General features: G+C 41.8%; 1 protein-coding gene across 2 annotated transcripts in view; it reads right to left on the bottom strand.

Moving 5' to 3' along the window:
• Positions 1–3,710: 3,710 nt before the first annotated feature.
• The window catches only part of GSTA1 (glutathione S-transferase alpha 1), a 48,955-nt gene continuing 41,454 nt past the window's right edge, over positions 3,711–11,211 (bottom strand). Inside the window, exons 2-7 of one of the 2 annotated variants that reach the window (XM_077998665.1) lie at positions 10,759–10,874; positions 9,139–9,190; positions 8,133–8,265; positions 6,078–6,219; positions 4,795–4,926; positions 3,711–3,907 (exon numbers count right to left, since the gene is read on the bottom strand). In XM_077998665.1, the coding sequence (XP_077854791.1) occupies positions 3,785–3,907; positions 4,795–4,926; positions 6,078–6,219; positions 8,133–8,265; positions 9,139–9,190; positions 10,759–10,845 (669 nt within the window). In that variant the 5' untranslated portion in view covers positions 10,846–10,874 and the 3' untranslated portion in view covers positions 3,711–3,784. 2 annotated transcript variants of the gene reach the window in all.

Raw genomic sequence — 11,211 nt, 5'->3', positions numbered from 1 at the left:
ACACAACCTTGAACGAAGGCCATTGCAATCTTATAAAAGAATACTTCTGTTAGGACACTTGCCCATCAACTGCCTGTTTAAACTTGGCCTGGCATTACCCTTGTTATTGATATTTGTAGTGAATGATAAATATTTCAAAATGTTTATTTAATCCTCATTTTTTTCCTATAAAAACATTTGTCTTTCTTAACTTCCCTGAATACATACATAGCTTACTGTGATAAACATATACCCATTACAACGCTTAATTCTCAAATAAATATCTTTTATTTGAAAGGCTCTCTGTTCATTATTTAAGTTGAAACAATGTATCCAAAAGCAGGAGAATGCAGAACTTTTAAACTGTCATCCAAGCACACAGAGAAGGCATTAATATGAGTACAAACCAGATTTTTCTTGTGCCAAGGACACATTTTAAAGTATTTTTTAGTGACCTAGATGGGAGAACATGTGTAATATAGGGAGATTTCTAAGATCAGTATTTACTTTGTTAAAGGCTGTCACCCTTGTGGCTCAACAACTACTGTGAGGTCCTAATGTGGTTTATAAATTACATGTTCATTTCAATAGCTCCCTCCCATTGAAAGGAATAAAGTCAAGTTAAAAACAGCCACTCCCACACATTTCAGGGCCGCAGGACTGCCTACTAGATTCTGAGAAAAATGGCAAGTCATCCTCTTATCACAAGGTAACTGATTAATATGTTCCTTTTCAAGGTTGGCAATAAAAGTCTAACCAAAAATTTCAGCAGATTTTGCTCTCTGTACAGTAAGTCAGTAGAAACTGGCTTTTTGAAGATGATCACTATTAATGACTTCGATGTAAGGACTAAGGCAGATGAGAAATCTCTGCTGGGAGCATAGCTGGGAGGGTACGTCTGTGAAGGGCAGGCTGATGGCCCTCTGGAAGGCTTCTCTTACTGGGTTGCCACATAAAATACTGGGCACCCAGGTAAATGTGAATTCCAGGCAAAGGATCAGTCATTTTTGGTATAAATATGTTCCAAACACTGTAGGAAACATGTTTGTACTAAAAAAGTATTGATTGTTTATCTAAAAATTCACACTTATTTGGGTGTCCTGTATCTTATCCACCAAATCTGGCCACCCTATTTTTATGTTCTTTCCTCTCTGCATTGCTCAAATCACCCTTCCTGGCATCTGGGTCTTTGCACATGGTATTTGTCCTGACTGGAATACTCTACTTTCAGCTCCTACTGTATTTTCTCTATTGTGTCTTTCCCTACATTAATTTGACAAGATGTATTCAATATCCGATTTCCCCTTAACCTGGAGCTCCTGAGAGCAGAGCCTTCTTCTTATTTGAATCTAGTCCTTATTGTCTGGGACAAAGCCTGGACATTGTAGGAGCTCCTAAAATAAGATAGTTTTAAAATTTACATGGAAAAATTCTAGCAAATCCAAAAGTAGAGGGAATAATATAACAAGCTTGAAGGTACCCATGACCTGGATGCATCAGTTTCCAGCAACATTTCTTCATCTCTACCAGGTAGTGGATTACGTTATGTTGGCTCCCAAGAAAGAGAGGCCCATGTCCAAATCCTTGGGTCCTGTAAATGTGACCTTATTCGGAAAAAGCCTCTTTGCAGATGAAGTTAAGGAACTTGAGATGAGATCATCCTGGAATATCCAGATAGGCCCTGAATCCAATGACAAGTGTCCCTGCAACACAGAGAACAGAAGACACAGACACGCAGAGGGTGAGGTGCTGGAAGCCCCAGGCAGAAAGTAGAGTGATGTGGCCACGATCCGTGAAAGTCCAGAAATGCCAAGAGCCCCCAGAAGCTGTAGGAGGCAGGGAAGGATTGTTCCCTAGAGCTTCCAGGGGAATGTGGCCCTCACACCCTGACTTCAGACTTCTGGCCTTCAGAATTGTAAGAAAATGCATTTCTGTTGTTTCAAGCCACCCAGTTTGTAGGAATCTGTGACAGGAGCCACAAGAAAATGATGCAAACTCCCACATACTCCCTCCACTACCATGGGATTCTATTCAAGCAAATCCCAGACAGCATATCATTTCATCTGTAAATACTATTATTCATCTCTAGAAAAGAAGAAGTTCTTTTCTAAACACAATTTCACTGTGATTATGTTGCATATAATTTTATCATATTAAAATTCTATAATTCCCTAATTTCATCAAAGCTTCAGCATTCTAGTTCACGTAAGTGTACCATAAAAATTTCTTAGCAGTTTGTTTATTTTTGTCAGCATCCAAGCAAGATCTTAACAAAACATTTGAGGGATATGAGCCAATTTTTTTTTTTTTTAAGAAATTATGAATGAATAGAGACAGGTAGAGTGTGTGGCGGTTTGCGTGTTCTCAAAGCCCAGTCTCATATACCCGGGTTCTGGAGGTGCATAGAGCTGTGCATGGGTCTGTGCAGGTGTCACTGTCTGTTGGTGAAGAAGTACTGGGGACTCAGCAGGCCAAGCCCCACACCATGAGTTCACAGTACAGGGGAGCAGACACAGTGGCCCTCAGATGTTTAATTAGAGGCTCCCTGGGGCTATGTGGAGGGCAGAGGACAGCCCAGCACTTCTGGGAAGCAATGAGGTGGTGTTAAGTGTGTCCACTGGGAAGAAGCTTGCCAGGCAGGGCTAGCACATGCACCCAGGCAGGAAGGCAAGAGGCCCCACCATGCTCAGAGGGTTGATTGGGCTGGAGATCAAGGAGTGAGGACGGGCGTGAGGATGCATTCTATATGCAGTCAGGACTCACTGAAGAATTCTGTGATTTTTTTTCCGATTTGCATTTTAGAACCACTACTCTGGTTGTAAATGGAGAAGAGACTAGAGCAAAGTGAAGCTGCAGGTAGAAAGCCTGTGTGTCTGTCTGCTCCCTCAACCACGTCTGCCAACTGTGGGGAAGCTCACTCTAACAGGAGGAGAGCTCAAAATGCAGAAGTCCAGGTGTCCTGAGAGAGATTCACATTATAGGACCAGTATGTGGGCGGAGCTAGAAAGCACTCCTAATCGAAGCATTCTGGCACAGTGCCACACCAGGGAAAAATGATTTTGCATATATTTATTTGTATGTAATTCACATATACCATCTGTATCTTGGCAGCCCAGGCCTGAGTGGCACTGAGGGAACTGAGGGAAGGCTGATGCCTGGGACCCCACAAAGCCTTAAGAAGCAGAGTGAGGATAAGTCAGGAGCACATACACTGTAAGGGACAATAGGGTGGCCTGAGAGCAGAGGGTGGGTCTGTTTGCTCTTCACTATTTCCTCACCTCCTAGAAAACAGAGGAATCCGCAGCAGACAGAATCGTTATTTTGCAAATGCATAAGAAAGAACGCTTTCATCAGAAATAAAATGACTGTCCAGGAAAAGAAGAAAATGTCTTTATGCCATTCCCCAGAATGGTAACTCTTCTCCTGTGCACACCTGAAAATGTCGGAAGGGCATTTCTACATTGACATTTTAATAGATTGTATGAGAAATTGTTTGTTACAGGACAATTCTTGGAAAAGTCAAACAAATCACATAATCTATAGTTTCCTTTTTTACTGAATTTTTAATTCCAAGAAAGTGGTAGGTTAGGAGGAGATTGGAAATCTGAATTCACATCAGATCCTAATGAAAGCAAATCAATTTTAACTAAGTGGGCGAATAGGAGTTGTATTATTTCATCAGCATGTAATTGGAAAGAGTTCATTAGCTTCCCAACAGGCACAGTCAACACTTAGGTAAAGCACTTTATTGTTGCAAACTTTAGAATACTGGTCTTGCAAGTTCTTGGCCTCCATGGCTGCTTTACTAAAACCTGAAAATCTTCCTTGCTTCTTCTAAAGATTTTGCATCCATGGGAGGTTTCCTGGGGCTGCCAGGCTGCAGAAACTTCTTCACCGTGGGCAGGTTGCTGATTCTGGTTTTCAGGGCCTGTAATTCATAAAGCACAGCCTCAGAGTGAAGCCAAGGCCTGCCACCACCATTAACACGACCCCCCTGGGGTCGTCTTAGACCCTCCTGCCAAAAATCAAGCGAGTCCCCTCCATCATCACCAGCATGGAGGCAGAAACAGACACCCAGTGAGAAATGAAGATAAGAACAAGAACATGTAGCTCACTTTATTTTCCCCAAAGATGTCTTTAAGTTTTAATCAGTTCAGTCATCCCTATCTTTCTCCTTACGTATTAATCCTGTAGATTAGTGACTCTCATATAAGACAAGAAAAAATAATGTGCCTGTGAGATATCAACACAGATCAGTCTCTAAGCAGAAGTAAAAATACGGGGAAATTAGTTGGGAAAGGGAATAGCTATAGAAAATATAAAGACAAACCATGGGACCACCTTTTCTCAGTGAGCGATACAGTGTGGGGGGCAGAGTGCTGGAGAGCTGTGCAGAGAGGAACACAATGTCTGACAGCAGGAGCCGGAGCCCAGGGAGGAAACCAGATGGAAAGGGCCCTGCTCAGAGCGACTCACTGAGGGAAGACAAGTGCACGTGTGGGATAAAGGACGTCACAGAGAATTCAGAAACAGAAACCACATTGAAACAGAGGGATGGGGAGGATGCTGGGCCCTGGGTTCTTTCCAGAATAAAAGGCAAAATACTCTGTGGGGTAGCATGCACCACAAATTTCCTTTCCATAACAAAAGTGTTTTCATTCCTCAAAACTAGAGTCCTGAAGCTCATTTTGGAGACCTTGGGGCACTGAGGGCTGGAGAAGGCTGGCATCAAAACTTGGACAGTCCCAGGGCCCAGATACAAGATCCCAAGATGGGAGATGTGGGGCTGCCTCTCTGGGCTGCGAAATGGGTCACCTTCAGCAGAGGGAAGCTGGAGATAAGGCTGGAGTCAAGCTCTTCCACGTAGTAGAGAAGTTCCACCAGGTGAATGTCAGCCCGGCTCAGCTTGTTGCCAACAAGATAGTCTTGTCCATGGCTCTTTAAGACCTGGAGCATTGGAGGAATCAGATCAGGAACACATGCCCACCCGGGCTGGGACCCCTGCTTCTTTCAGAGCCTCTCCAGCCTGACTTTCCCCACCTCTGTTGCCTTACTCCATGGGTGCAGAAATCCAGGGCTTTCTCCACATTATCTGAATGAATGAGAGAGTAAGAAGTGTAACTCTGATCACTCCTCAGTTGGAGCTCAGGCTCCCATTTTCTCTTCTCATTCCACATCACTGTGGCATCTACACCACCCACCCAGCTTGCTGCTTCCACATGGGCCAGGGGCATAGCACCCGCCGCCACATGTTATGTCTGCCCCAGGCTCTACAGCATGGAGCCCTCACATTCAGGACGTGGCTCTACATTCTGCTCCCTCACTCTCCAACCTCCCTTGGACAGCAACTCCACCTTCATGACAACACTCTTCCCCCAGAAGGAGGCTATTTCAGAGTCCTCATTTCTCCTTGTCTGCTCTCCTCATTCCCCGCTATATCTCCCTGGGATCTGTAGTAAACCTGGGTGAACCTGAATTCATCATCTTTCTTACAGCATTGACTCTCACTCCTGACTGGCACTATATTATAATCTGCAAGCTGAAGCATTTACGGGTGAACTGCACTGATATCTACAACTTACTATATAATGCATTTTACAAAATCTTCCTCTGCATCCCACAATCACTCTCCTTTTAAAAATACCCATCTCTGAAACACTATAGTATTCTCTGGCTGGGCAATCGGTCTCCTGTCTTCCTGCACATGGTACCAGAATGTTTTCTGATGGATCACTTTCATCATGTTCGTCTTCAATCAAAGTCCATGGGGTTCCATAGACTCAACAGCAACCTCTAGTGTGGTCAAGAGCCTTCCACAGCCCACATTCTACTTATGAACATGAGATTTTGTTGAACAGATAATTCCATGTTGGGGTTCAGTAAATTAAAAGTTTACCGGAAAATTATAGTGTGGGTGTCAGTGATAAAATTGTTTCTCCAAGCCTATTTTCATAAAATGCCTTGAGAGTCAGAGCGCAGTGTTGGTGTTCAGGAAGTCTCACTGAAAGTGAAGGTCAGTAGCCCCAGGAATGCCCAGCCACTATTTTTCTACTGGCCTCTAAACTCAGTTCCCCAAAACACTGAACAGTTTCACTTACTTTTTCAAAGGCAGAGAAGTAGCGATTTTTTGTTTTCTCTTTGATCAAGGCAATCTTGGCATCTTTTTCCTCAGGTGGACATATGGGCAGAAGGAGGATCATTTCACCCAAATCTGCTATACCTTCTGTATACATATCAATCCTAAAAGACCAAAACAACCAAATGGTCAAATACTTTTTGCCTTAGATTTCATATGCTTATAAAAACCTAAAAGAGTAGAGTAACAGGTGATGGCAAAATAATTCACCTCCAGTCAGTGCTTTTCAGAGTCTAGTCATTATGCTCTGATTTTTACAGGTATATTAACATTTATTTATTAAAACAACCTATCGAGGTAGACAGATCTCTACATTTTGTTATGCACATGACCTAATACAGGAAAAAGAGCATCGGTGGTCACAGGCATGAGAGAAATCCGTGGAATCACTGCCAGTACCCACTGTTGCTGTGCCAAGATTTATCATCTCCGTTGTGGCTTGTTCTGTGCATGAACTTAGTGTGAGTCAAATGGCCAAAGACCTGCTTCCTAAGTAATCCTAAGAGAGTCCCTGACCATCTCAGCCAAATTCCTCATCCTCTCTCATCATTTTACATCTCCTAGAGCTCCTTCTATGCCCCATATTAACAGTTCTTCCAATTACACCCATGAAACACGTTTCCACAGCCCTCTCCATGTGCTGTTGCCCAACTCTAGCCATGTGTGCCTTTCTTGAGACCCCACCTAAGAATCCCCTTCCCTGGTGAAATTCTCTATACAGTTACAACCAGTGCAAACTTTTCTTCTTTTGTGTCAAACTGGTGTTTCACAATACTTTTTAAACAAGAGCTTTATTGATGCATATTCACATACTATAATTGCCACCAGTTATATTACACTATTGAGTGGTTTTTAGTGCATTCACAGAAATCTGTAAAAATAACCACAGTCTAATTCCAGAATTATTTTTATCACACTGATAAGGACATCTGTACTATTAGCAGTATTCTTCGTTTTTCTCCACGCCCCACTTCTTTAGCTCCAAGCAACCACTAATCTACTTTCTACCTCTATGGATTTGAATATCTGGACATTTCATATGAAAAGAATTCTATAGTACCTGGCCTTCTGTGTCTTGTTTGTTTTATGTAACATGTCTTATGGTTTAACCATCTTATAGCATGCATTGGTACTTCATTCCTTTTCATGACCAAATATCTTTCCATTGCATGGCTAAGGTGCATTTTCTCCTCCATTTATTGATTGATGAATATTTGGGTTGTTTCTACTTTTTGAATACTATGAATATTGTTATTTGCATTATTCATTTATGTAAAAGATGTATTTTTGATTGTTTGGGGATATACCTGTTAGAGGAATTGCTGGGTCATTGGTAATACTATATTAAAGTTTTTGAGGAGCTGCCAGCAGTTTCATTCAGGATTTATTTGGAATCATGCAGTCTGATCACAACAGCAAGGAGACCCCTTGACTTTGCTGGTATTGAATCAATCTGGCTGTTTCAGCCTTCTATCCATGTGTCAAGGTAACCCCAGCATCCTTGGTGGCAGCCTTTACTAGCTCTGCTCAAGTATTCCAGTTGCTATAATTGGTTGGTAATTTAGGTTCCTGGTCATCATTCTTGGAGTTACTGGGACCTAAGATTTGGTGTCTTTGCAGCTTTCCCTCCCCAGTCCTTCATCTACAGACTCTCAAATATTCTATGCCTGTCCTAAGCTGTTGGCTGGAGTCCAGCCTCTGAAGTCCTGAGCACCTGGAATTGTGATTCTCCATCCTCCTCAATTCATGTTTCATCCGTGTTTGGAAATCACCATAAGGTGCTGGATCTATGGACTGCATCCTCTTCTAGAATCACCCTTGCCTGAACCCACCCCATGTTCACTATTCCCTCATCTCCATGGACTCTTCAATACTCTTCAATACTGGACCCCAGTGTACACGCCCAAGGCCCAGCCAGGTGTTGGTCATGATGCCCTGCCATGGTCCTACCCACTCAAGGAAAGACCTAAATCATTCTGTGTTCTCTGTGGATGGAAGAACAGAAAATATACCGTACAGGGCTCTCTCCTTTATGTCTTTCCCATAGAGGTTGTATTTGCTGGCAATGTAGTTGAGAATGGCTCTGGTCTGCACCAGCTTCATCCCGTCAATCTCAACCATTGGCACTTGCTGGAACATCAAACTCCCATCTTTAGAAGTAAGAAGAAAAGGAGAGTGAAATGTCTATGAAACCCAGACTTTCAGGATGAAAAAAATGGTTGTGGAAATGACTAAATTCGTAAAATGGAAAAGAAATTATTGTCTAGTAAGACTTCACTTGAAACAGCTTTTATTATTATTATTTTTATTTTTTTGAGACAGAGTATCATTCTGTCGCCCAGGCTGGAGTGGGGTGGCATGATCTTAGCTCACTATAACCTCTGCCTCACAGGTTCAAGTGATTTTTGTGTTGATTTACCTTCATGAATATTTTAGGAAGAGGTTGGGACAAGTTACAATAGGACTGGCAACAAGATGCTATTTAAAACAGAAAGTTCCCAGAGTAAGTCTCATGGTGTTTGTGACATTTAAGGCAGGTTCTGAGAGCTTTTTATGTAAGGGTCCCTTTCTGTGCTCTTCAAAGTCTGCAATAGTGCTGCAGTGTTACCTTGTCATGCCCCCTCCGTGAGAGAAAAAACTCAAGACACTGGCCACATCTATTTCTCTTCCTTTGATCTAATGCATGTTCTTGCATGTGCTTGGATGGGGAGGGCTGTGTGGGATACTGTGCTGATGACCACAGCTCATTCCTGGTGCCCCAAGCACGAAAACAAAAAAGGGCTTTCTCAGGGTGCAGGAGATTGTTCCTGTAGCAAACACTTTGAGAGGTTTGGTCCTTTTAGTCTGGAGAGAGTTGCCAGACTTGATCAAAGAGCCACATCCCTTCCATCTTAACCATTTTCTCTCTCTGCACCATGTCCAAATATCACGCCCCATACACATAGACATTGCCGGCTGCTCAAACATCCCCTTGTATCTTCTACTAGATACCCTCATCAGAGGCACTTAGAGATTGATCTTACCATTTCTTAACTTGTCCAAATCTTCTGCAGATTTTAGATATATCTCTTCAAACTGGAAGCAGACACAGCAAATGGGGTTCTTGTTAGTTCATTCTGTTATAGACTTGTGACCTTGGATGGCCCCTATCTGTTGCATAATTTGGAGAATATAAGATTTCTGAGTTTGGCAGGGTACCCAGAGGGGACTGGTCATGGCCATTTGGAAATTTAGACCTAAATCATTGAGAGAAGTGCATGGGTCACAGCACATAGCTGCTTAATCTTCTAGGTCACTTCACCTTCACCCTGATCTCATGAATGTGTATGATTAGGTCATGTTTTGAGAGGGCACGTCACTGGAGAAAAGGCACTGAGCAGTTCTCCAAGTTATGGTGTTGTCATATCTTAGGAAAGCCTGTGTCTCCAAGCGAGATCAGACCACAACCTTGTGTGTCCCCAGCATGGGGCGTGCCATGGGATAATGGCCATCAAATATTCTGCCACCAAGGAGCCTCTGCTGTAATTTGTATCGCCCCACTTCTCAGGAACCCTGCTAAGGGTGAAATAGGTCACCGCTGTTACACAGCTTTAACACTTGCAACTATAATTTTCTCTTCTGAAGTTTGTGAGACACGATAGGGTAAAATTCTCAATTTAATAAAGGAATGAGAGTCCCACACTAATATTATTTTTAATGAAAACTTCTAGTTTCTGATGTAGTTTTGTGCCACTGGGGAATGCATGTGTATTCTAGAAGCTTCCCCACCTCGTTTTAACCACGTGTTTATTTCTCTGCATCCTCATAGACATGTAGGCCGCCCCAGGGCAGGGACCGTGTCTATCTTCTTCACTGTCTATTTCCATGACCTAGTACAGGACCTGGAATTAGTAAGTACTCAACCAAATAATTGCTGTGAATGTAGTCAATCTTTAATAGGTAATTTGTTACAATACACTCCCTTGCATCTCTCATGTGTAGTTTGCATTTTTACCTCTAATTACAACCTTTAATTACCTCTAAAATGTTATGCATTTTTATTTTTTATTGTTGAAATTATGAACATGAATAAATATAAATAGAAAAGCAGAATGATTCTCCTTATGCTTCTTACCTAAAATCAATAATTATCAATCAAAACCAATATGGCTTCATCTGTATGCCCACCTACTTCTCCTCTTGTAATAATTCCAAAGAAATCCCAGATCCGTATGATTAATCCTTAAATACTTCAATGTGTTTTCCTAAAACACATTAAGTATTCTAAAGATAGCCATAGTACATCATCACACATGAAATATTAACAATAATTCTTCCATGTCATCAAATATTCAATCAATATTCATGTTTCTAATTGTTGTGTAAATGCCATAAATTATTTTTTACACTTTGTTTAAATTCTAATCCACTTAAGTTCTACACTTTGTGATTAGTTTCTTAAATGTATTTTAATATGTATGCCTTTAGATGAGAAGAAATTTTAAGAATTACTAGGTCAAATCTGTTCATCTTTTTCTTAATTACAGTCCATTTTTATTTAAGGCACAATGCTTCGGTAAGTAATCATCTCATAGTTTCTGTGGGAAAAGTATGTGATAACGCAATTTTAAATCCAACTTACGATGACCTAACTCAGAACCTACCTCTACTCCAGCTGCAGCCAGGAGCCACCGGGTGGACTCCATTCTGCCCCGTGCATTGAAGTAGTGGAGCTTGGGTTTCTCTGCCATGATAGCAGTCTTCTGGAGGTTTCTCTAAGCTTGAATGAATGAATGAATAATTGAAGCCATAGAATAAAAAAATGTACTTTTGGTTGAAAACCACCCATAATACTGAGGTAGAACCTGCCTTCTTCATGACTTGGTTGGAGGAGTTCCTGGAATGTTTTTTTGCTTCAGATTGTTACCCAACAGTGGCCACCCTCAGATTCCAGCAAACCAGTCTCAAGTCTTCATTGGCTAACTGTGACTTTTCTTGGCAGCCTAAGAGGTGAGAGTATGTGGTAATAATACATGTATAGGAGTTAATGGGAAGAGGAGGAATTAAAGGACTAATATTTAATGAAAACTTCCTAATGATCCTTCCACCATGCTAGT

This window comes from Macaca mulatta, chromosome 4, assembly GCF_049350105.2.
Source record: "Macaca mulatta isolate MMU2019108-1 chromosome 4, T2T-MMU8v2.0, whole genome shotgun sequence".
In the NCBI taxonomy this organism is placed as follows: domain Eukaryota; kingdom Metazoa; phylum Chordata; class Mammalia; order Primates; family Cercopithecidae; genus Macaca; species Macaca mulatta.
This window is presented reverse-complemented; position numbering and strand designations above follow the sequence as displayed.